The sequence below is a fragment of the Brachyhypopomus gauderio genome, unplaced genomic scaffold (assembly GCF_052324685.1).
Source record: "Brachyhypopomus gauderio isolate BG-103 unplaced genomic scaffold, BGAUD_0.2 sc50, whole genome shotgun sequence".
Classification (NCBI taxonomy): Eukaryota; Metazoa; Chordata; class Actinopteri; order Gymnotiformes; family Hypopomidae; genus Brachyhypopomus; species Brachyhypopomus gauderio.
This window is the reverse complement of record NW_027506875.1, coordinates 239482-267092: the sequence shown is the minus strand read 5'-3', so window position 1 is coordinate 267092 and position 27611 is coordinate 239482. Positions and strand designations below refer to the sequence as shown.

The window sequence follows — 27611 nt, the reverse complement described above, 5'->3', positions numbered from 1 at the left end:
ATAAATACAGTAATAGTTTGTGCCACAGAGGAAAAAGGGGGATACTGACTCTCTCTCTCTCTCTGTGTGTGTGTGAGAGAGAGAGAGAGAGAGAGAGAGAGGATATTGAGTGTGTGTGTGTGCCAAAACGAAGCTGTCTATGAGAAAATATCCCCAAAGAGATCAGAGAGAGAGAGAGAGAGAGAGAGAGAGAGAGAGAGAGAGAGTGGAGGGAAGAGAGAGAGAGGGAAGCCACAGTTAAAATGAGCTCCTGAAATACTTTCAAATTTGGGTCTTAAAGTGCGACAAACAGAAGAATTAACCTTAAAATATTATTTATTACATATATTGTGAACATTTTTGGGAGTTTATCTTCATATTTCTGCTAAACCATTGGACAAATCAGCAGAAAGAGACCTGGAACTCCACACACACCGGCCGGAGTTAATACAGCACTACACACGCAGAGAGAGAGAGAGAGAGAGAGCGCCAAAGAGCGAGAGAGAGAGAGGTAGGAAGAAAACACTGAAAATACTTCAGAAAGTCTGTAAAACCGATTTTTAAACAGATTATAAACAGCTAAAACTCCGCTAGCCGCTAGTAATTCAGGCTAATCGCTAAACTAACTAGCTAAGCTCCAGACGCAGCCGTTAGAAACCGATACGTTGTGTGGTTACCATGGAGACGGAGGCCGCACCGTGCAGAGAGGTTGCGTACCCGGAGAAATGCAGGAGCGCCCAGGCCAAGAAAAAACACAAGCAGCAGATCCTACAGGAGAACCCAGACACCCTGTACGCAGACTACATACAAATACACGGCAATAGGGTGAAGAACAACCTGATATTCCACACTGCCGCCTTGTCTGCCTGGAGATCTGCTATCTGCAGCCACTACCACTTCACCTTCAAAGAGGGGATCGGCAGGGGGGGCAGGATAACCGTCTGTACAGACGAACTCCTGGACACTGAGAACCCCGTACTGACCATCACCTATTACACTAAAGGGACAGTGTTAGTGCAGGGAAATGAGCTCAGCCTCAACTCCTTTCAGCTGAGCTTTCCACATCTGAGAGCTCAGGTAGAAAGAGAGGTAGACAGCACCACTGTGAATGGTACTGACTCTGAAGAGGATTCAGAGGCCCCGCCCACACAGCTCACCACAGCCCCGCCCACACAGCCCACAACAGCCCCGCCCCCATCCCCGTCTGACAAGCAGCTGAGAGAGAGTCTGGCTATGCTGGAGCTGGACTTTACTGAGTTCAAAGAACACACACAGGCCAGGCTCTCACACAACGACACCAGCAGCTCCACCAGCCCCATCCAACAGCTCAGAGAGGAGGTGCTCCAGATACAGAGGGAGAGTCAGGCCAGCATCGCTGAGCTCAGAGTGAGCCTGAGAGAGCTACAGCAAGAAAATCACAGCCTGAGAGCACAGATAGCAAAACTAAAAGAAGAAGAAATAAAAAGAGTGAGAACTTTAACAACACAGATACAGGACGTGAAAGAACAGATCCAGAACACCAGACCCTGTGCTTCAGCCTCCACACAAACACCACCAGACACTGACTACACAAAACACTCAGTCACCTCAAGCCCTCCCAGCTCAGACATCCTCAGTCCCCCTCACCAGCCAAACCCACCTGAAAAGGAGGACGACCCACCTCCACACACCCAGAAAACTCCTGCTGAATCCACGCCTCACCCACAGCCCACTACTGCCACATCAGCAAAGCAGAAACCTCATGTCGTGCTACTCATGGACTCCAACAGAAGGTTCCTTGACCCCCAGAAGCTCTTCCCTGGACACACGATAACAGCAAAATGCTGCAGCACCACTGGCCACGCCCTCCAGCTTCTAAAAAAGGAGGCCCTTGGGTGCCCTCAGTGTATTATCATCCACACAGGCACTAATGACCTCCACACCCAGCGGAGCAACACTGCAGAGGCAGTAAGGAAAGTGGCAGAGAGAGCCAGCACAGAGTTCCCCGAGAGCCGCATCATCATCTCTACTCTGTTGGCACGTTCCGACACTCCTCCTCACGTCATCAGCAGCATTAACGCGGAGATCAGCAGAGGATGTGCGTCTCTACCAAACGTCCACCTGGCCTACCACCACTCCATCACACCCCGCCACATGCACGATGGAATTCACCTTCATGAGGACGGCGTCCGGATCTTTGCGAAGACCCTAAAAGATGCAGCCCTGGGCCGCAACACGGTTGCACCACACTTCACACCACCTGCAGGCTCCTTCAGACCACCCCCCCTGTATATCCCAAGGTATGCCCCGATATCACCTGCCAGGCTCAGCAGGCCCTGGGCTCCTCACACCCACCCTCCTGTTTCCCCATACCTACCTGCATCCACACAAGCCCCACACTCACCTGCTGCTCCACACCCCCCAACCAAGAAGTCATCACCTGTAAGGAAACCCCCCCACGACAAAGGCCACAGAGCTATGCCGCTGCAGTGGCACAGGCACCCCCACCCCCACCCAAAGCACCCCCATCAGCTACACATGAACTAGGAGAAATAAAAGAGCTGCTCTACACCCTGTGTACAAGACTGCTGCCAAATTAAGAGCAACGTCTCCTGTTCATATTCAAGCAAATATACTTCTATATACTGCTATTATACTACTTCTGAGAAGTATACTACTTCTGGGAAGAGAATAAATAAATAAATAATAATAATAATTGCACTGTTCAATACAATGTTTATCTATTTAGCTAAATTGCACTGGTTAATATACTTTTTGAAATAATATTTCCAAATAGCTTATACTCTACTGTTTGTAGATAATTTCTTCTGTTTTGTCTCACAATGTAGACCTAATTGATGTATTTTAAAACTTTGTATAAATGCGCTCATTTCATATCAGTTGTTGGAACATCCAGGGTCTCTACTCCTCAGCGTTTGGTCTGAAGAGTAGAGATCCTGACTTTATAAAGAACACTGAAGGTGTAGATGTCCTCATTCTCACAGAGACGTGGTGTCGTGAAGACACGCCCACCCACTGTCCCTCAGGTTACTGTGAGGTCATTGTGCCCTCAATCAAATTAAGCTCAGTCCAGCGCGGTCGAGATTCTGGAGGCCTGTTGGTGTGGTACGGGGAAAAACTGGCCAGGCACATCACAGCCGTAAAATTAGGGAAATCACACTGCTGGCTAAAACTACATAAACAACTTGGCATATCAGAGACAGACACATACCTGTGTGCTGTCTACACTCCTCCAGTAGAATCCCCATATTACGATGAGGAGTACATCAACAGCCTCCACACAGAGATCAGCCATTTCCAGGCCCAGGGAAATGTGCTGCTGTGTGGAGATTTTAATGCAAGAACTGGATCCAAGTTAGACTATGTAGATTCACAGGGCAATAAACATGTGTTTGGTCAGAGCTCTCCGTACCTCACACCAGCCCTCAGAGTCAGAAACAGCCTGGACTGCTCTGTAAATAAGAGCGGTAAAGAGTTAGTGCATCTCTGTCGAGCCTTAGGTCTGTACATGCTTAACGGCAGGATCAGAGGGGACTCTTTAGGGAGGTTCACGTATTGTTCAGCTCTTGGAGCTAGTGTAGTAGATTATGCCATCACTGACATGGATCCCTCCTCCTTCAACGCATTCACTGTCCGACAGCAAACTCCTCTATCAGACCACAGCCAAATTAATGTGTACCTGAAATGGTCACATCAACCAAATCAAACAGCAACTGAGTCCAGTAAGCTGTACACAGTCCACAGGACCTACAGATGGGCTCCTGATAGTGCGGAGAAATTTATCCTTGCACTTCAGTCAGTTCACGTATCTAACAAAATCACTAACTTTATTAACAACAATTATGAGAATAATAAGAAAAGTGTAAATCATGCTGTGAGTGAAATTAACAGCATTTTACACATAGCATCTTCTATGGCTGAACTACAAAAAACAAACAAACATAAAGATAAAAAACTGATAAAAGAAAAATGGTTTGATTATGAATGTCAATCGATTAGAAAAGAATTAAGAAAATTGTCAAATCTAAAACATAGACAACCAGAAGATCAGGACCTAAGACAAAAATACTGTAACACCCTTAAACAATATAAACACTCAATCAGAACCAAAAAACTAAACTATACAAATAAAACACTCAGAGACATAGAAGATTCTATCAAAAATAATCAGTTCTGGGAGATGTGGAATAACTTGAGCAAAACAAAACCACAAAAAGTACCCACACAGAACAGTGAAATCTGGAAAAATCATTTTGAAAATCTGTATAATAAAGAAATTTCAAAGAAAGAACTAAATTCCAATTACAATCTGATCACACAAAAATTACAGTCACTTGAATGTGCAATCAAAGACAATCAAAACCCTCTCGATTATCCAATAACATAGGAAGAATTGGCTCAAAAACTCAAATCATTAAAACCTAAAAAAGCTTGTGGCCCCGACAGCATCAGGAACGAAATGCTAAAAAACAGCACTCCTGAGCTGCAGAGGGCAGTGCTCAAATTATTCAACCTCGTCCTGAGTTCAGGATGTTTTCCTGACATCTGGAGTCAAGGACTCATTACCCCAATCCATAAGAGTGGAGATAAATCAGACCCTAACAATTTCAGAGGCATCTGTGTGAGCAGTAATCTGGGGAAAGTGTTTAATAATATTTTAAACAACAGAATTCTGTCTTTCCTTACCGAACACGATGTCCTGAGCAAAAATCAGATTGGCTTCCTTCCAAATTACAGAACTACTGACCACATTTACACCCTGCACACCCTAATCAACCAACATGTACATCAGACCAAAAATGGAAAAATCTTTGCCTGTTTCGTGGATTTTAAGAAGGCATTCGATTCTATTTGGCACGAAGGACTCTATTACAAACTTCTAGAGAGCGGTGTAGGGGGCAAAGTTTATGACATCATCAAATCAATGTATTTGGGAAACAAATGTGGAGTAAGAATTGGAGACAAACACACAGAATTTTTCACTCAGAAAAGAGGAGTGAGGCAGGGCTGCAGTCTGAGTCCAACACTCTTTAATATCTACATTGACGAGTTAGAGGTGCAGCTGGAACAGTCTGCAGCTCCTGGTCTCGCCCTACAGGACGGGAAGGTGAAGTTCCTGCTCTACGCAGACGACCTGGTGCTGCTGTCCCCGAGCGCACAGGGGCTACAGCAGCACCTGGATCTGCTGGAGCAGTACTGCCAGAACTGGGCCCTGGCAGTAAACCTGAAGAAGACCAGAGTTATGGTCTTCCAAAAGAAGCCCAGATGTCAGGAACACAGATACCAGTTCAGTCTGGGCAGCACCGCCCTGGAGCACACGATGCAGTACACTTACCTCGGCCTTGTTATTACTGCATCCGGGAGTTTCAGTATGGCAGTGAATGCACTAAAAGATAAAGCTCATTGAGCAATGTACGCCATCAGGAGAAAATTCTACAATATCGACATTCCGGTTCCAATCTGGTGTAAAATATTTGATAGTGTGATTCAGCCCATTGCGCTGTATGGAAGTGAGGTATGGGGTCCACTCAGTCAGCAAAGCTACACTGGATGGGACAAGCATCCAGCTGAAGCCCTGCATGCAGAATTCTGCAGAATGATTCTAAAAGTCCAAAGAAAAACACCAACCAACGCATGCAGGGCAGAATTAGGCCGATTCCCATTGTTCATCAATATCCAAAAACGAGCTCTAAATTTCTGGATGCATCTGAAAACGAGTCCCAGTGATACGCTACATTTTAAGACGTTACAGACCCAAGAACTGAACCCCAAGAAGAGCCCCCTCAGTCAGCTGGTTCTGAGGCTTATTAACCCTCTAACAGATATTAACAGACAACAGCCTCGTTCCAGCACTGCTTTAACCTCAAAACTAAACACTAACTACATCATCAAACGCAGTCAAAGGGATTATCTGGAACATTGGGGAAAAGAGATTCGGACTCAAAACAAACTTGAATGCTATCGGGCCCTAAAATCAGAGTATGAATTGGAAGAGTATCTTCTGACTGTCAGAGATACAAAGCAGAGACAGACCCTGACCAAGTACAGACTCAGTGACCACAGCCTGGCCGTAGAGAGAGGCAGGTATAAACAGTCCTGGCTGCCCAGAGAGCAGAGGCTGTGTGGTCACTGTATGACAGGTGAGGTCGAGACAGAGATGCACTTTCTTCTAAAATGTGAAAAATTCAGGCCAACACGTGAAATTTACATACACAAATTCAAAAAGAAAATCCCAAACTTCCAAACACTAACACAAATTGAACAACTAAAAATCATCCTAGGAGGGGGACACAGCGCCCCCCTCGCTGCAAAATATGTATCTACATGTCACAGCCTGAGAGACAGTGGGAAACGACCCCCCCCCCTTCAGTTTCAGAATGTAAATAATTATAATGATAACTTTTCCTAAATGTTATCATATATTATTATTATTATTATTGTTGTTGTTGTTGTTGTTATTTGTCAATATTATTATCATTGTTATTGTTGTTTTTTTTTTATGCTTTGGCAACACTGTACCTTATACAGTCATGCTAATAAAGCTATATTGAATTGAATTGAATTGAATTGAGAGAGACATAGGGAGAGAGGGAGAGAGAGGATATTGACTATGTGTGTGTGTGTGTGTGAGAGAGAGAGAGGATATTAATTACAATATATATTAAAATGGATAAAACCTAATAGTACAGATAGATCATGGACTGATTTAGAACAAGCACTATGTAAAGATATACAAATATCCAATTTACCATTTATCAGCCAAACAATTAAACATCACCCATGTTTTTATAATACAACTGTGGCCACAACTCTGACAGCCTGGTGGAATTTTCACAAACTAACAAACTCAGCACTAACACCATCCATCCACTCATCCATCTGGAATAACCCGGACTTTACAATTAATAAAAAAACATTAAATTATCTATCATGGGCTAATAAGGGAATCACACACCTAAAACATCTGTATAACAATACCACACTGATGTCACTACCACAAATAACCCAGAATTACGGAATCGAAAGAACTCAGTTCTTACAATATCACCAGTTAAGATCACTCATCAGTTCAAAAATCAATCCAACTACTCTAGCCCTCCCTACACCAATCTCAGAACTTCTTAACATTAATACAGCAAATAAAACATTATCCAAAATATATAAAATTATATCTCAATTAAATCTTAACATGAGCCTACCGTATAAGCAATGGGAAGAAGATTTATCATCAACTTTTAATACCAACTTTTGGATACAGATATGTAATAATAACTATAGCATTATCACAAATACTAATTTACAACTAATCCAGTATAAAGTTATCCACCGAGTACACTATACCACATACAAAATGTATAAAATGGGATTCACAAACTCACCAAACTGTACACACTGTAATCAGAACACTGTTGATAATTATATCCATGCTATGTGGCACTGCACTCCAGTTAACCTGTTTTGGAATGAAGTCACTACTCATCTATCTCAAGCACTAAATACCCAAATTCATCCAACACCTTCATTATGCCTACTAGGGGACATAACAACCATTAGCACAACACCACAAAACAATAGAACAATCCTAATGTCGCTAGTCATTGCCAAAAAAGTCATCCTCATGAATTGGAAAACAAAAAATAACATAAACATCAATCACTGGAAAAATCTTCTAATATATTATATCCCCCCAGATACACACTTAGAGCCTACCATAAATACAGATACAGACTTAATCTAGACACAACTAACTCAAATATTACATCACAACATAAGCAAATTCAACTGTAGCAAACAAATCACAAGTTCATGATTAAAGTACATTTCTATATTTTTATAAGCAATATGGTATATTATATATTATTGTATTATATTATGTTATATTATAATATACTATATTGCACTATATTATATATCTGTATAACCCCCTCTTCCTTTTGTTTCTGTCCCCCTTTACACCCCCCCCTTTTCTTCTCCCTTTATACCCCCCTCCCCCCCATTTAAAATGTGCTAAATTTATATATGTTTTTATGATTGAATAAACAATAAACAATAAAGTATCAATAGTCCTCCGAAGAGGGGGGGTGGTGGTGGGAAAAAAAAAAGAGAGAGAGAGGATATTGACTGTGTGTGTGTGAGAGAGAGAGAGAAAGACAGAGAATGCTTTGGCAACACTGTACCCTATACAGTCATGCTAATAAAGGTATATTGAATTGAATTTACAGAGAGAATATTCACTGTGTGTGTGAGAGAAAGAGAGAGAGAGAGGATATTGACTGTATGAGTGTGTGAAAGAGAGACAGAGAGGATATTGAATGTGTGTGTGTGTGTGTGTGTGTGTGTGTGTGTGTGTGTGTGTGTGTGTGTGTGTGTGTGTGTGTGTGTGTGTGTGTGTAAAGAGTCAGTAAGTCAGGAACTCACTCTAGTTTCTCCAGTGTACAGTGTGGATCCTCCAGTAGAGCAGAGAGCTGCTTCACTCCTGAGTCTCCTGGTTTATTGTAGTTCAGATTCAGCTCTCTCAGGTGTGAGGGGTTTGACCTCAGAGCTGAACACAGAGCAGCACAGCCTTCCTCTCTAATAATGCAGTTATACAGACTGTAGAGAAAAGGAGAAAAACTCCTCACACTTACACATCAACACACACTTGAACACAAACAGACACTGTGTGTGTGTGTATTCAGAAGTGACAAATGGTGTGTGTTTGTAGAGAGAACAAGCAAAAAAGAGTGTGTATGTGAATCTAATAAATACAGTAATAGTTTGTGTCTCAGAGGAAAAAGGGGGATACTGACTGTGTGTGTGTGTGTGTGTGTGTGTGTGTCTGTGTGTGAGAGAGAGAGAGAGAGAGAGAGAGAGAGAGAATATTGACTGTGTGTGTGTGTGTGTGTGTGAGAGAGAGAGAGAGAGAGAGAGAGGATATTGACTGTGTGTGTGTGAGAGAGAGAGAGTCAAAGACACACAAAGAGAATATTCACTGTGTGTGTGTGTGTGTGTGTGTGTGTGTGTGTGTGTGTGTGTGTGTGTGTGTGAAAGAGAGAGGAGAAAGGATATTGACTGAGTGTGTGTTTGTGTGTGTGTGTGTGAGAGGATATTGACTGTGTGTGTGTGTGTGTGTGTGTGTGTGTGTGTGTGTGTGTGTGTGTGTGTGTGTGTGTGTGTGTGTGTGTGTGTGTGTGTGTAAGAGAGAGAAAGGGAGAAAGGATATTGAGAGTGTGTGTGTGTGTGTGTGTGTGTGTGTGTGTGTGTAAAGAGTCAGTAAGTCAACTCACTGTAGTTTCTCCAGTGTACAGTGTGGATCCTCCAGTAGACCAGAGAGCTGCTTCACTCCTGAGTATCTTAGTTCATTGTAGCTCAGATTCAGCTCTCTCAGGTGTGATGAGGGGTTTGACCTTAGAGCTGAACTCAGAGCAGCACAGCCTTGCTCTGTAATTCTGCAGCTAGACAGACTGTAGAGAGAAGGAGAAAAACTCCTCACACTTACACATCAACACACACTTGAACACAAACACAGACACTGTGTGTATATTCAGCAGGTCAGACATGTAGTGATGGTGTGTGTGTGTGTGTGTGAGAGAGAGAGAGAGAAAGGATATTGACTGTGTGTGTGAGAGAGAGAGACAGTGAAAGACAAAGAAAAGATATTGACAGTGTGTGTGTGAGAGTATATTGAATGTGTGTGTGTGTGTGTGTGTGAGAGAGAGAGAGAGAGAGAGACCCTCGCTGCTAAATATGTAACTACAGACCAGCAACCTCCACACAGGGGATGATTGCAGAACTGGCAAGTTTGGCAAAAGTGTAGGTTCAGTCCCAAGAGACACGGGATGAAAGAATTTCACAGGTGGAGGTAAGGCAGGTGGAGGTAAGGCAGGTGGAGGTAAGACAGGTGGAGGTAAGACAGGAGCAGTGGTGGTGAAGTGTCCAGCACCAGTTCCAGCAGCTCCAGGGCTACGTGGAGGGGAGCATCCCAGCGTTTAGTGAAGGAGGAAGTGAGGTGGTCAGTAGTGGAGCAGTTTCACCTCTGAGAATGCCGCCAGTGGGGGACTTTAAAGAGCCAAAACTCCACCCATTGACTGAAGGTGTGGAACATGTTTTAACAACGTTTGAAAGAACTGCATGTCACTGGTCAAGAGAGAACTGATTTGATTTCACAGGTTAAAATATGCAGGCATGAAAATCTGTCACCTTTCGACGAAATTCGCCGTTTTTAAGTTGAATAGTGTAGATCCAAGGACTTTTTTTTGGGGGGGGGGTCGGAGATTTTATATATATATATATATATATATATATATATATATATATATATAGATAGATAGATAGTAGAGGTGTGCCAAAAAATCGATTCATATATCAAAAATCGATTCTCATTTACTACGATTCAGAATCGATTTTAAATGTCCCAAAATCGATTCTAAGTCGTGGTGAAGTCTCGCGTTACGTAATTACAAAATTACGCGAGACTTTACGCAGCATGTTCTGGGACACACTCATGCGCAGAAAAGTTTCAAAACACATGGAGGAAAGAGATACTCAACCTGTCTGGTCTTCATTTAAGGCAAAAAATATGGGTTCATTTTGGTTTTTACCGAATGCCGGGGAAGACCGAACTGGACACAATGTAGCTCGTGTGCAAGGCTTGTGTAACGCGGTGAGCACGGGAGCGTTAATATAGAGAAGGGTGAGAAATAATATGGAGAAGGGTGAGAAATAATATAGAGAAGGATGGACCCAAGTGCCGACTCGCAAGATCAAGACGTTTGACACTCGTCACATGTATTAGCGAGAGGGAAACGCGCACAGCGACCCAGAACGAACAAACAAAACAACACGGAAGACTCAACGCGCAAGAGAATAGAAAGCAAAACCGTGAGGGCACGGAGTAAATAGAAACAAAAACCAATGCGGAAAATACAACGCATGAAAAATAACACTCAACCGTAGTGAGACGGGAGGAAGAAACAAAACAACAACAGTAACTAAAAAACAGCGCGGATAAATGCAACGCGAAAACGAAACCAAGGACACCAGCAGAAGTAACTGGCAAAAAATGCTGCAGCAAAATAAAACCCTTCCCAAAAATAAAGGCAAAATGGATAGAAAGACATACAGGATTGGGAAAACTTGAGATGGGTCAGAAAGCGACGCATGAGATACTCGAATAAGTAAAGAGAAAGCATAACAGAGAGAGGTGGCACACCATTAAACGATAAGCAATCTCAGAGAAAGCAGAGACTGGCTGAGAACGTACGGTTACGTCGGTTTAGTCTGGGACTGACTCTGGTGCCCCTAGCAACGGCTGGGAGAACTGCATCCGAGCCAGCCCTGACAGCTCGCAAAATGAAGCTCAAGAATTTTGGTAACAACAAAAACCATTTTATTTTACCAAAGCACTTAATTTTTGTTAATTAAATGTGAAAGACACTTAATTTTCTGTATTTGTCGTTCTGTCTTGCAAAGCAGACTGTAGTAGATCATGCAGATTCTATAGACTGAAGCAGACATTTTTATAAATCGTTTTTTTAATCGAAAATCGTTTTGAATCGAAAATCGATTTTTGAATTGAATTGTGGCCCCCAAAATCCGAATCGAATCGTGAGATAGTAAACAATTCCCACCCCTAATATATATATATATATATATATATATATATATATATATACACTGCTCAAAAAAATAAAGGGAACACTCATATAACACATCCTAGATCTGAATGAATGAAATATTCTCATTGAATACTTTGTTCTGTACAAAGTTGAATGTGCTGACAACAAAATCAGACAAAAATCATCAATGGAAATCAAATTTATTAACCAATGGAGGCCTGGATTTGGAGCCAAACACAAAATTAAAGTGGAAAAACACACTACAGGCTGATCCAACTTTGATGTAATGTCCTTAAAACAAGTCAAAATGAGGCTCAGTATTGTGTGTGGCCTCTACGTGCCTGTATGACCTCCCTACAATGCCTGGGCATGCTCCTGATGAGGTGGCGGATGGTCTCCTGAGGGATCTCCTCCCAGACCTGGACTAAAGCATCCGCCAACTGTCTGTGGTGCAACGTGACATTGGTGGATGGAGCGAGACACAGGCATGAAAATGGGTCAGGGGTTAAAAAGGTGAGAAGACCGGGGGCGGGGCATGTGACGTCATGGGGATACGGCGACGGGGCGTTGACATGTGACGTCATGGGTATACTGCGACGGGGGGGGGGGGGGGGGGGGTTGGGGGTGGCTGCTGGTGTACGGGGATACAGCGACAGGTGATGCCAAATATTACGGAGCTCGTAAGGTGACGTCATGTAAAAAATATAATAACGCGTGGCCACGACTTACTAACGCATGCAAACGACTTACTAACGCGTGCGAACAAGATAATTAAGTATTACTTTATATAAGGCCAGGTTTACCTTCCTTGGGCAGTCAGTTCGCGAACATCCCTGGGATCTGCTTGCTTTGCTGTGAAAAAATAAACTTTGTTGCCGCGTGTGAAAGGCGACGTTAGTATCTCGTTCCCACGCGTTAATAAGTCGTGGCCACGCGTTATTTATTTATTTTTTACATGATGTCACCTTACGGGCTCCGTAAAATATAGTAAAATCCATTAAAAATTTTTTTTTTGACTGTCATGTCAATGGATTCAATGTAAACGCAATCCGTAAACGCAAGAAGCCGCTTTCGCCATTCCGGATGGCTCAGTCAAAACCATTACGTCTTAATGAACCAATACATACATCAGCGGCGAAAATTATTGTAAAAATACCAGGTTTACGTGTTTTTATTTTCTAACATGAGCTAAAGCACAGGGTAGACTCAAACGACAAGAGTTTACAACTTCATCTTCAACCTTTTCAGCCCTGGTGCGAATTTGATCCTCACACGTCCCTGGATTCACCAGTTACAACTACAGACACACTAGAAAAAAATCTTGTTTCTTATTTTATGTCACCGTTAACTACACGGGGTTGACGCGAACTTAAATAGGTAGATAGATGGGCCTATTATCACAAGAGCTTGTGGTTAGATCTGACAGTGTTCAACGCTGTAGCGAACGGCAGTAACTTTGTTTTACCGCAAAATATGAAAACGATTGAAACCATTAATAACCCAATTAAATCCACCCAATTAAAAATGTACAATCTGGTAAATGTAGTGGTAAATGTACGATGTGGTAAATGTACGATGTGGTAAATGTACGATCTGGTAAATGTAGTGGTAAATGTACGCTCTTCTGACTTGTCCGCGGTGTAGCACTAGGTCCTGCTTCTCGTCCCGCTTAGCAGTAAATTAATAACATGAATGAAGAACGTTCGTATGATTGAAACGCTATTTGGCCTCTATGAAGGTTCTGGGCGGAAACTGCTGGCCACGGTGTCATTGAAATAGCCAATTTCGGAAGTGCTCTGTTTGCTTATTAAGTCAATATAATTAAAATATAATCTCCCGACCCCCCCAACAAAAAACTCATCGGATCTACACGATTCACGTAGGTCACCCTTTTCAACTTCAAAACGGCGAATTTCGCCGAAAGGTGACAGATTTTCATGCCTGGAGACATGATGTCCCAGATGTGCTCAATTGGATTCAGGTCTGGGGAACGGGCGGGCCAGTCCATAGCTTCAATGCCTTCATCTTGCAGGAACTGCTGACACACTCCAGCCACATGAGGTCTAGCATTGTCCTGCATTAGGAGGAACCCAGGGCCAACTGCACCAGCATATGGTCTCACAAGGGGTCTGAAGATCTCATCTCGGTACCTAATGGCAAAAAAAAAAAGCAAAAAAGCAAACAACAACAAAAAGTGTTTATAGGCCTACTTGGCGAGACGCACCGCGATGAGACGACACGACCGAAACGACAAACGTTTTTTTTTTCCGCCTTACGCGTTTTAAAGAGATGGCTCAAGATGGCGCCGAGTATGGCTGCCGTGTTGCGAGCTCCCGTCTACTTTTGCAGTTTTTCATTGTTTTTGTGTTTATTTGTTACGCTTTTTACACTAAATGCGTCAGGTCTCATCACCTACGACTGACAAACACTTCTGAGTATCAGACCAACAATCACTCACCGAAAGCCGGACCCTGAGTTCAACGCCGATCCCTCGTTTGTTTACTGCGGAGAGGCTCCATTCATCTGGGCCGCCCAGCCACACAACCGTAGGAGACGTCGGAAAAAAGGCAAGAGAGCCGGTGTGCTCGTCAGACTCAGACGCTGTGCTCACCGGCCGACTCTTTCCTCCATACTACTGGCTAACATGCAGTCTTTGGAAAACAAGCTATGTGAACTCCAAGCACGGTTAGCCTACCAACAAGAGATCCGAGATTGCAGCGTTATCTGCCTCACAGAAACATGGCTATCCGAAGAGGTCCCTGACAATGCCATCGAATTCACGGGGTCCTCTCCACACCGCACCGACAGAACCAAACAGCTCTCTGGGAAAGGCAAAGGAGGAGGTGTGTGTTTTTAACAACGCTTGGTGTGATCGGAGGAACATGCACTTCATTGAATCTTTCTGCTCGCCGGACTTTGAATACCTCATCGTGTTTTGCCGGCCGGCGTTGTTGCCGCGCGAGATAATGGGTCTGTGTCTGGCCGCGGTGTACATCTGCCCACAGGCGGACTCAGATCTCGCGCTTGGGAAGCTACATGAGGCTATCAACAAGCAGATTACCACACACCCGGAGGCTGCACTTATTGTCGCAGGGGACTTTAATCGGAATAACCTGAGAATTTTCTGCCCATCTCTATTCCAGCAGGTAACATGTTTCACTCGGGGAAGCCGAACGCTAGATCATGTTTACTCGAACATCCGGAACTCCTACAAATCCCTCCCCCGACCCCCGTTCGGCAAATCGGATCACTCCTCCATCCTGCTCCTGCCCACCTATAGGCAGAGATTGAAATGAGAGCCGGTCACTACCAGGGAGGTGCACCGTTGGTCTGACCAATCAGACGCTATACTGCAGGACTGTTTCGAGCACGTGGATTGGGAAATGTTCCGTGATTCGTTGAGCAGCGTTGACGAGTACACAGACACAGTCACCGCCTTCATACGCAAGTGTGTGGATGACGTAGAGCCCTGCAGACAAGTCCGCGTAATCCCCAATCAGAAGCCCTGGCTGAACTGTGAGGTCTGCTCCGCCCTTAGCACACGCAGCACTGCTTTCAGATCTGGAAATACGCAAGAGTACAAGAAAACCAACTACGCTCTGCGTAAATCCATCAGACCAGCTAAATGGGTGTACAGGGAGAAAGTGGAAGCACAGTTTAACACCAACAATACACGGAGTTTATGGCGGGGACTAAACACAACCACGGACTATAAATCCATCTCTTAACACTCTGCCCAATACCAGCACTGATTTGCAGGACGAGCTAAACGGCTTCTACACTCATTTTGATAGTAACCTCGCTGTCCCGCTGGAGAGCGCCCCGCCCACCGTTGATTCCAACCCCCCCTCGGTCTGTGTAGCTGATGTGCGAAGAGCCTTCAAGCGGGTGAACCCGCGCAAGGCAGCAGGACCAGACGGCATACCAGGTAGAGTGCTGAAAGCCTGCTACAGAGAATTAGCAGGTGTTTACACAGACATCTATAACACCTCACTGTCTATCGTGCCAGCTAGATTCAAACTAGCCACTATTGTGCCAGTCCCAAAGTCATCCAGCATTACCTGTCTGAATGACTGGCGACCTGTTGCCCTGACCTCCATCGTGAGCAAATGCTTTGAGAAGCTGGTCAAAGACATCATCTGTTCCTCTCTGCCTGCCACCCTGGACCCTCTGCAATTTGCGTATAGGAGGAATAGATCCACTGATGATGCAATCGCGCTGACGCTGCACACTGCCCTCTCCCACCTGGACAAGAAGGACACGTATGTGAGAATGCTGTTTGTAGACTACAGTTCAGCATTCAACACCATAGTTCCTTCGAAGCTCGACAGCAAACTCCGGGATCTGGGTCTGAACAGCACACTGTGCAGTTGGATCCTGAACTTCCTGACGGACCGACGGCAGGTGGTAAGGATGTGCAGCATCACATCCTCCTCTTTGACCCTCAACATCGGAGCCCCCAGGGTTGTGTGCTCAGCCCGCTCCTGTACTCCCTGTACACCCACGACTGCACTTCTAGACACAGCTCCAATGCCATCATAAAGTTTGCTGACGACACAACGGTTGTGGGTCTGATCTCCAATAATAATGAATCGGCCTACAGGGAGGAGGTAAAAATCCTGGAAGACTGGTGTCAGGAGAATAACCTCTCTCTAAACGTCAGCAAGACCAAGGAGCTCATCGTGGACTTCAGGAGGCAAAAGAGAGTACACCCAGCGATTCACATCAATGGGACTGCGGTAGAGAGGGTCAGCAGCTTTAAGTTTCTGGGTGTTAACATCAGCGAGGACCTGACATGCGCAACGCACACCGCACAGATATTGAAGAAGGCCCATCAGCGCCTCTACTTCCTCAGAAGGCTGAGGAGGTTTGGTCTGAACCCCAGCATCCTCAGGACCTTCTACACCTGCACTGCAGAAAGCAGAGGTGGGACCAAGTCAGTGTTTTGCAAGTCTCAAGTAAGTCCAAGTCTTTATCCTCAAGTCCCGAGTCAAGTCTCAAGTAAAGACAGTCAACTCAAGTCAAGTCTCGAGTCAAGACAGGCAACCGTCAAGTCAAGTCCCAAGTCTGAAACTTGGAATTTCAAGTCCTTTCGAGTCTTTTTTTTTTTTTTTTACAGGCACCAACGCTTTACAAATGCTACGCTGATGCGTTTCTTTACTCGTTTTGTTGGTGTCCGCCAGCCAAAAGATGACAGATCATTTACATTTTATCTTCTCTTAATTACATAAATGTACTTAAACAAGAATGTTTCGTTACATCATTTTACACGAAAATAGCAAGCTTCATTGTAAGCAAGATGCTGTCATTACGAATGGTTATTCTAAACATTTGGATAAAATGTTTAAATATAGACTAATAAAAGGTTAGGGTTATTTTGTCATTGTTTTCTGTTATTGTGGGGTCACGGTGTAGGCTACTATTGTTACCTGGAGATTCAGTGGGGTCACATATTCTGATGGCTGCCGTCAGAATTGGTGACCCCAGTTAAAAAGGCTCACCTGTACATCCCATTCATGATTTCTTTGTTGGCTGCAATGGTGAGGGGATGGTAAATCTTGTTTAAGTACATTTATGTAATTAAGAGACGATAAATGTAAATAGAAACATCTGTCATATTTTGGCTCGTGGACACCAACAAAACGAGTAAAGAAAGTGCATCAGCGTAGTTTACGTAGCATTCGTAAAGCGTTTGTGCCTCTGAACAGAAACTGTGAAATAGCGCCCCCTGTGGTCACAAAACTCGACGGTCACAGAATCTGGTGTAACGCCGGTCTGCGTCAGAAGGACGGAAATGAAATTAATGGGGCGCACTTTATAAATATTAATATGCGTTTTAAAATTTAGATTTGGGGTAAAAAAAAAATAAAGTCTTAGCAAGTAAACAGGTTCAAGTCCAATTCAAGTCCCAAGTTATTGGTGTAAAAGTCCAAGTCAAGTCTAAGTCTCTGAATATTTTTTCAAGTTAAGTCAAAAGTCTTAATATTAATGACTCGAGTCTGACTCGAGTCCAAGTCACGTGACTCGAGTCCCCACCTCTGGTAGAAAGCATCCTGACTGGCAGCATTACCACCTGGTACAGGAACTGCACTGTTCAATCAATCAATCAATCAAAGTTTATTTGTATAGCGCTTTTCACAACACATGTTGTCACAAAGCGCCTTACAGGATTTAAAAGGTTAACAATACTACGGGTCCAGAACCCTAATGAGCAAGCCAAGGGCGACAGTGGCGAGGAAAAACTCCCTAAGATAGTGGGGAATAGGAAGAAACCTCGGGAGAACCAAGACTCAAAAGGGAACCCATCCTCCATTGGGCGGCCCGTTAACACACAGATTACACAAAATACAGACAAATACACAAGTCACACACAAATCACACAATCAGACTAAGTAAAGGTAAAAATGAAAGTTCTGGGTTATGATATTGTCACTGTAAATGTCTGTTGATGAACGCCAGGCTTTCATTCCGTGTCGGAGCAGCGATGCTGGTATTGTAGGCTCCGACTGCAATGTTACTCTCCAGGTGAACCTCGGAGAAAAGATACGAGATGTAGTAAATATGTAACAGATTAATCAAAGGCCAAACTAAACAGATGAGTCTTTAATCGAGTTTTAAACATTGAGACTGTGTCTGAGTCCCGAATAGAGGCAGGAAGATTATTCCACAATTGTGGAGCTTTAAAAGAAAAGGCTCTTCCACCTGCTGTGATCTTTTTGATCCTAGGAACAGTTAATAACCCTGCGTCCTGCGAGCGAAGTGAACGCGCTGGGTTATATTGTTCAATAAGTTCACTAAGATAGTCTGGAGCTAAGCCATGCAGCGTTTTATATGTTAATAAAAGTATTTTATAGTCAATACGGAATCTAATTGGCAGCCAGTGTAATGACGATAGTACGGGACTAATGTGATCACTGTTCTTGAGAGGAAATCTCTGCAGAGAGTAGTGCGTACAGCACAGTCCATCACCGGGGTTCAGCTCCCTAACCTGCTGGATTTATATACCAGCCGCTGCCTGAGGAAGTCCAGAAGGATCATGAAGGATCCCTCCCATCCTAGCAGGACCCCTCCCATCCTAGCCACTGTCTATTCTCTCAGCTGCCGAGTGGTAGGAGGCTCAGAGACAGCTTCTTCCCCCAGGCCACCAGGCTCCTGAACAGCCAGTAATCTCTGCTCTGACCAACCCACACCCCCCATTACATGCATGAGTACCACAGTACATCTGCACTTTATTTCACACTGCACCATGCACAGCTAGACTATTGGACTTAATCATACCAATCCTATATACTTACTCCATACCTTGCTCTGACATTACTACAGTATCATAACTCACTGTGATTACTGGCACATCCGCACATCTATACAGCATTATATTATCCATAACCTGTTACATTCATCTCCATTCACTGTATGTAACGGTTGAATAATTTATTTGCTTATATTTTTTGTAATTGTTTAGATGTCGATTGTCAAACTGTAAGTAGATAAAAATTGGATAAATTATATATATTTAAGTTTTAAGAATATTTTAGGCCCTCTGAGAGGGCGTAGATGGCTCTGACGGTTCCCCACTGCACTACAGAGTAGTGTTGTCACGATACTAAGAATTACAACTTCGATACGATACTTTAAAAAGTATTGAAATTCGATACCATTTTCGATACCAAAGTCAGATACTGTGCTCATTTCTGTTTTAAAGGCTTTTTATTTATTTTTTATAAACAAACAAATGAATATTGTATTTTGTTTCACAAATGTCAAATAAAAGGTGTAGTCCCTACCACATTAAAACAGAAAAATAAATAATTGCACATTAATATAAATTAACAAATAGTAGTAGTGCACTCTGGAATTCACATTTAGAAGTTAAAAAAGGCTAGTGCAAAAAGTGTATTTTAAGTATACTTTATAACTTTAAGTAACTAAAACTTCAGAATTAGAGTAGAGTTCAGTATTCATAGATGACTGATCCGTTGTAGTACGATCACTTTTTTTTCTCCCTGTATGCTGTCGCACTTATGGCTCTTAAACCAAGAATATGATAAACATTTGCTAGGATACATAATCGGACACATAATCTTGTATGCTGTAGTAATACTAGAAATGGGAATAATCACCAACCTCTTGGAATGTTTTGTAAAAATCTGCGTGCCTTCAGGTGTTTGGCCAGATTCGTTGTGTTAAGCTAGGTTAAAGCCTGGTTTATACTTGACGCGTCGCGAGCGGCGCGAGGGTCCGTGCGGCGAAAATGACGCAATCGCTGTGGCTCCGCCTGTGCGCGAGGGTCTCGCGCGCTATCGCTGCGCAAGGTCGTGCACCTCTTGAATTTTGTAACTTCGCGCGCGTGCCGCGCTTTAGCGCGATCAACAAAGTCATGTTTGCAGGGTTCATACACCTATACAAGGTGGAATTAAAGCACTTGTACGGCACTTTCAAGGTCCATTTCAATATTTTCCAGCACGATAAACATAATTAAGTTAAATATTAATATATATTTACATTATTATTATTAATACATATTACATTATTTTCAAAACGCCCAATCTTAACGTCTTCACGTTATCTCATGTTTTGTCCAGGAATTACAAGAGGCTCGCATTTGTTAACGTAATACAAGAGAACTGATCAGTCAGACAGCTGTTGTGAAATGAAGTAGTTACAATTTCATTTTAATGTACTTTAGCCTAAATTCCAGCACTTGTCAAACCTGAAACACAAAGCAGCATTAAAGTTCGTCAGGTAAATGTTCATTCCCCTTTTTTTGAGGGGTGTTTCTTTGTATTACCACATATCAGATCAGTAAATCTGATTTGATTTCAAATGGTATGCTATGTTGGTTGTTGTCGTGTGAAATGAAAGACGTTGATGACATAACTTGCACTTTTACTTTGTTTGATTCATCTTTATCTTTTTAAAAATACTTTGAAGTGTTTTTAGTAGCCATTATAATCTCGGCAGATGCTGACGATCCTGTAGCGTGTTCAGCTCCGCTCATTTGGATTGTGCAACTGCAGGGTGTGATTTATTAATGTATAGTAAGGAAGATGCCTGTTGTTAATGCGCACACATCATTTTAAGATATTTATTAACAGAAATTAGGATGATTTTATTTGACAAAAGGCTATATATAATGAAAACAAAGACATTTCATGTAACAACTAATTCTTAGCAGCATCCTTGGGCATTTGACTATGACGTTCATAGTTGACTAGGGGGTATAGTCGACTATAGTCGAATCAGCGACTATTGCAGGTCATTATATATATATATATATATATATATATATATATATATTAGGGGTGGGACGCGATAAGAAAAATTAATTGAACTAATCTGAAGCTTTGTAATTAATTAATCGAAATTAATCGCATTTTAATCGCATTTCAGTATTTAACATGAGAAATATTAATTTAAGTTTGAATGATGAATGAATCAATGAACATAATCATAAACTTCAACATCTTGTTTATTTTTCCACCAGTCTACTACACAGACCAATAGATGAGTGCAGAAAACAGTTCAGAACACTGGAAATTCTGACCAAAAATGTTGTTTAATTTTGGGAGTTTTGCTCAGGATATTGGAAGAATTGAAGTAAATCAGAAGATGTTTTTTAATACCATTTTAGATGGTATATTTTTCTTTAATTTCCCAGGCCTCTGCCACAGGCATCTCCATAGTGCCTAGAAGTGGTCTTCTGCATGCTCAAAGCAAATGACTGGATCTTCATCATCTATAGATTCATCATCTATAATATGAGCTGTCACACCAAGATAATTCTTGTTGCTAACAGAGGTCCAGTGATCCCCAGTCAGAGCCACATTTGTGGCGCTCTTCAAAACAACCTGTTTTATTTCCCTTTCCTCATCATACAGCTGCTGGATTTTCTTCGACATTGTCTTTCTGGACGGTAGTTCGTAAATTGCATCAGTTGACGCAATGTGCAGCGCTTCTTGTAAGTCTTTATCTTCGACCACAGAGAGCGAACAACACTGCAAATAATGTGACGCGTCATGTATAAACGCGTGCGGAGTCGCGCGCTACGGCCACTCGCGAAAGTTTAATCCAGTCTTAATGGTCCAATGAAGGTAATTTAAAAACCAGGACATTTCCTCACTTAAAAAAAAACACCGGGACGCCCGGGACAGGATGGGAAATGCGGAATGTCCTGGGAAATACGGACGTTTGTTCACCCTATCGTACTAGGAATACATTTAGCAGCTAAGTTATCATTACTGACCTGCGCGTTAGCCCCAACATGTTTTGTGTTGAGGTGGTAACGAAGGGTGGAAGTGCTCCTGTGATAAACAAACTCCTTCCTACATAAAGTGCAAATATTTTATGCTAAATATTTAATTTTATTAAACTTCCATCTGGAAGTTTCTTATATTTAAATTTCCCAGCCACCAGCGTAGCCTTCAGTCATCTGCATCATGCTCATCTTATTGTGCGTCCATATACTCTGTATGTCTGGAACTCGTGCACTGAGAATCATTCCTCGGTGCAAAAGTGTCTCATGCGTTAAAATGCGTTAATTTTTTAGTTCGTTAATTTCCCTGTAATTAATTAATCGAAATTAACGCGTTAAAGTCCCACCACTAATATATATATATATATATATATATATATATATATATATATATATATATATATATATAATTATCATATTGACTTAATAAGCAAACAGAGCACTTCCGAAATTGGCAATTTCAATGACACAGAGAAATGGTTTCAATCGTTTTCATATTTTGCGTTAAAAACAAACATTTTCACGCGGTAAAACAAAGTTACTGTCGTTCGCTACAGCTTGCGTTGAACACTGTCAGATCTAGCCACAAGCTTTTGTGAAAAATAGGTAGATAGATAGGCCTATTAAGTTTGCATCAACCCTGTGTAGTTAACGGTGACATAAAATAAGACGTATTGGTAATCGGTGTATCCACGTGCCGTCACCTGTCACCCAGGTCTTTTTATCAACCCCCCATTTTCATGCCTGACTATGTAATGTAGTAACAAGAGCCTAAGGCAGGGATCGGCAACCTATGGCACGCGGGCCACCGTTGGCACGGCGAGGCATAATCACTGGCACCCGCCACGCTGGACCAGCATCAGCAAAAAATAATAATAATATAAAATCTCAGACAGAGAGCACGATCCTCCAATCTAAATTGCTCCTCAACACTCTGCACTTAGCTCCCGCCACAGACCCATGTTTAAATTTAGCCTAATACAAATCAGTTAGCCTACCTGATAGCGTTAGAAGAGATGACAGAGCCTCTGGTTAAAAAAACAAAGCGAGGGCATTTCAACCCTGGACGGAAGAAGGTCTGGCGTATGTAAAAGATCGTGCTGTGTGTACACTGTGCTATGACAACGTTGCGCGCCGAACTTCCAGCATTAAGAAGCATTTCGAGACAAAACACAGCAAGACGTATAAACACCCCGCCGAAAGAACCGAAGTCATTAAACGTGCCGTGGCTAGGTATGGAAAACAATCCAGCTCTCTTAAAGTAGGGTGACTAAACGTCCGTATTTCCTGGGACATTCACGTATTTCACGTCCTGTCCCGGGCATCCCGGGTTTTTTTAAAAAGTGAGGAAATGTCCTGGTTAAAATTTACAGGCACACCTCGCGTGAACCTGCGCGAACAGCGGAGGCGTTTATACTGACGCTTCACATTCTTTGCAGTGTTGTCTGAAACAATATGTGGTAGTATAAAGAAACACCCCTCAAAAACAGGGGAAGGAACATTTACCTGAAATTGATGTTGCATTGTGTTCCAGGTTTGAAAAGTGCTGGAATCTAGGATAAAATGAGGGCAGCCCTGTTCTTAATCAGAATGTAGACAGTGTGACTGTCAGTATGCAACATGCAACACCCCCCCCCCTCTCCAATTTTATTTGTTGATAGTGGCACACCACCTTCCCAATGCCGCCACCACCGCCAGTCTCACACGTGGCAGCACACACAAGAAGCCGTGAGCCGAGAGAGAAGCCTGCCACAGAAAGAAAGGGTCAGGTGATGCTTGAACTGACCACCCCAGGGTGTGCAGCGACGTTCCCAATGGTCGAGGTTGCAGGCCCTGAAAGAGTCATCATGGTCCACCGTCACTGGACAGGAGATGACATCCTGAAGGCAGCGGTGGGCCTGGGTAAACTGACAGAGATGGGAGGTAAGCACTTCGGTGAAGAACTAATCGCTTTTGTTCAGTCTTGTCGTTCAACCCAGTCAGAGCTGAGACGCCTGCTGATGATGAAGCTTGGGCCCCAGTACAGCAAGATAGATAGAGACTGGACACCGGGAGACGTCCGACTCCACAACACTGACAAGAAGACGGAGAACCTGTCAGCGACTTCCTGGTGAGACTGACAAGAGTTCACACTGACCACAGCGGTCTTGTAGCACCACCACAACGAGCTAATGGACCGGCGGATGTCACTCCGTGGGAAGCCCACCTGAGAAACAGCTTCCTGATGAGTATGAGAAGAGATATCAGTGACCTCATCAGAGCCCAGTGCATCGGGTACAATAGCGCCAACCTGCAAACCATAGAAGATCATACCAAACACCACGAGGCACAGCTGGCATGGAAAGTGAACAGGAAAGCCAAGAAGCAAGCTGAGACGCAAAACCAGGCTATGCTGACCATGGTGCAAACAACCCAGCACGTGCTCACACACAGAGAACGCTAGAGGCAGAGGAAGAGGACAAGGTGGAGGGGGACGAGAGAGTTTGGTGGAGAGATTGATGGGCAGCGGAGAGGCTGGACGGTACAGGACCACTGGAAGACAACAAAAGGAAAGTAACTGGTTTAAATTATCATTTAAATTATCAATGCTTGCAGAAGATTAGTAAAAATAACTGACTGTAAACAGCACTAAAATAAAGTTTTTTTACAGTGGTGCGACCCATTCAAAAAAGGGGAAAAAAAGAGAAAATTAAATAATACCACATTTGAACATGATTTTTTTTTATTTCAACTGCATGAAAACTGAAAAAAACTGCATGTCCATTAAATGTTATGGGTTGTGATTTAATGTGTAAATTGTAGAGATGTAATATCAGTAGCAGGCCTGAGGGGTTGTTTGTGTAGTGTGAAGCCTGGTTTATACTTGACGCGCCGCGAGCGGCGAAAATGACGTAATCGCTGTGGCTCCGCCCGTGCGCGAGGGCCTCGCGCGCTATCGCGGCGCGAGGTCGTGCACCTCTCGAATTTTGTAACTTTGCGCACGCGCCGCGCTTCAGCGCGATGGACAAAGTCATGTTTGCCGGGTTCATACACCTTTATAAGGTGGAATTAAAGCACTTGTACGTCACTTTAAAGGTCCATTTCAGTATTTCCCAGCACGTTAAACTTAATTAAGTTAAATATTTATACATATACTCGAAATGAATCGAAATAATTCGCTTTTTTATCACATTATTTAATGGTTGTTTATTTGTTTATTTTCAAAACGCCCAATCTTAACGTCTTCACATTCTCTCATGTTTCGTCCTGGAATTACAAGAGGCTCGTATTTGTTAATGTAATTTCAACATTTTAATGTACTTTAGCCTAAATTCCAGCACTTTTCAAACCTGAAACACAAAGCAACATCAAAATGCGTCAGGTAAATGTTCATTCCCCTTTTTTTGAGGGGTGTTTCTTTATACTACCACATATCGTTTCGGACAACATTGCAAAGCCATATTTACATTTGATGCCTGATGTGTATATATACGGTCTCTGGTCAGGTAAAAATGTTCTTTCATCGGTTTTGCAGGGGTTTTTTATTCTCCACTGCCACCTATCGCCACTTATCGTTTCGGAGAACACTGCAGTGACGCTCGCGAAAATATAAACGTTTACACCGCTCGCGCGAGGTGGGCGGAGTCGCGCGCTACAGTCGCTCGCGAAAGTATAAACCAGGCTTTAGTCAGCTGTGTTGGGGTTCAGTTATCAGCAGGAGTTCCACTGTCTGCTTATGAGATGCAGAGTGCAGGAGGAGAGTGTTGGGAGCACTTCATGTGTGAAGTGCGTAGTTTGTTGCCAGGTGATTTGATGTTGAGACCGTAGGGGTCACTGCACTGCAAGCTGTATGTGAGTGAGGGCCCCGATAGAGGTTTTGAGGATAAATTTGATGTTAGAAAACATGATTGCTTGGTTGTCACTGCTATTGTGTGGGATTGCGTGTGGGCTGCGGCAATGGTGCAAACCACATTAGAACAGGAAGACCTGTTTTCATTTCCTCGATCTAAACCACACGTGTCACTAGCAAGCATGTGCGAGGAGCCACAATGGCAGGACGTCGGTGAATGGATGACAGAGATGTCTGACATTACCAATTGGGAGAGAGTTCTTGGCAGGAACACCATGTTTAGCCCTAGCAGGAGGGCGTGGATGCAGCCGTACCGGCTCCCCTGCAGGCGGGGAGTGGAACTGATTAACCCCCTTGGTATTTTTTTAGCTGCCTCCCTTACCCTTTCAGAAAAAATAAATAAAATGAGAGGAAGAGGAACTCAGAACTGTTCCTGCAGCATTATGGGCACAAGGTAAGAGCGATGTTAGGGCTCATGCAGGGGGTGTGAGCCCATACACATCGCCCCAAAATCTGACTACAGGCCAAAACAACATCAATACCCTTTGAAGCCTGAGGCACTCAAAGGAAATTAGGCCAGTTTTTCCAATCACTTAGGCAAGCTGGAGTGATCGTACTGTGCCCTAACTCACCCGTGCATACTCCAATTTTTCCAGTTAAGAAAACAGGGCGGGAAGAATGGCGATTTGTGCAGGATTTGCTGGCTGTCAATGCAGCAGTACACGTTAGAGCCCCAAAAGTGCCAAATCCTCACAATATTCTTTCCCAGATTCTCCCAGATAGCCAGAGGTTCAGTGTAGTGGACCTAGCAAACGTTTCAGAAAAACTGCATTTTTCAGTGCATCCAGATAGCCAGTACTGGTTTGCATTTTCCTTAGAAGGGAAAAAAACATACACATCACCCACCATTTACAATGCAGCGCTGCGAGACAGTCTGGCCTCTCTGAAACTTCCAGAGAACATTGCACTGTTGCACTACGTAGATGTTCTGATACTCTGTGTAAACACATGAGAAGTATGCAAAGATGGCCATAGTGGCATTGCTACATCACCTAGCAAGGGAAGGCCACAAGGTCCCTAAGCAAAATTGCAATATTCCTGACAAAAAGTGCACTTCCTGGGTCATGACGTAGTATGTACTGAAATTCTGACACAACAAACAGAGATAAAAGTAACATTTGTTAAAGAGAATAAGCCCGGTTGAACAGATGAGTCTTAAGAACAGTTCTGAATTCTGAAATAAAAATTCAGAATTGATGTGTGTGTTCAGTGTTCGTATGTGTGTGGGGAGTGTTGACCTTAAAGGACCAGTGTTTTGACTCAAGCCCATAGTGACAGACAGAGGCCAGTAGCCTACTTTTCAGGAAAACTAGACCCCGAGGCAGCCTGGGTAGCATTCAGAGATATAGTGGGGTACGCTCAACTCGCCCTTTGGTTCAAACATGATGTTTCTCGAATTTTACAGAAGCAGAGAAAAAAAAAGGCACATTTATCCACACAGAGGTTTTGGAAACATTATCAGTCCCGCCACATTATTCTCCCCAAGCAGCTGAGCTCACCATTCCTTACCAGCTCAAGGTCCAAGATAAAGCACCAACTAATCTCACAACTGCAATCATCAAATGTGCCGCACACACCAGAACAGGCGACACAGTAGCAAAAGGCAATTCCTTCACAGACTCCACAGCCCAACACACAGTTTTGCAGGCTCCAAACACACAAATGATGCTAACGGATCACAGTAACAGAGAAGACACACCCTTAACAACCAGAGCAATACAAACACAAGCCACAATGTAAGACAAACAGAGATGGGCAAAAGGGGGGGGTGCAAAACAATGGGGGGAGTCTGGACACACACATGGAGACAGGTAAGTCGTGTGTCCCTACAGCCTACATGAGAGGACTGATTGAAATTGCTCATGGGAGGAGTCACAATGAGCAAAGGGGGGAT

The 27611-nt window shown here is 43.4% G+C and overlaps 1 protein-coding gene across 8 annotated transcripts in view; it reads right to left on the bottom strand.

Annotated features, from left to right (window-relative positions):
* Positions 1–27611, bottom strand: part of LOC143487827 (NACHT, LRR and PYD domains-containing protein 12-like) — a 91379-nt gene that overhangs the window by 36580 nt on the left and 27188 nt on the right. For 7 of the 8 annotated variants that reach the window (XR_013124388.1, XM_076987049.1, XM_076987046.1 and 4 more), the window contains exons 5-6: positions 9246–9422; positions 8398–8571 (exon numbers count right to left, since the gene is read on the bottom strand). Coding sequence is in view for 7 of the 8 variants with exons in the window: in XM_076987049.1 (XP_076843164.1) it covers positions 8398–8571; positions 9246–9422 (351 nt within the window). In the remaining variant the exon portion in view is untranslated. The remainder of the gene's footprint in view (positions 1–8397; positions 8572–9245; positions 9423–27611) is intronic. The other variant, XM_076987051.1, reaches the window with a different exon arrangement.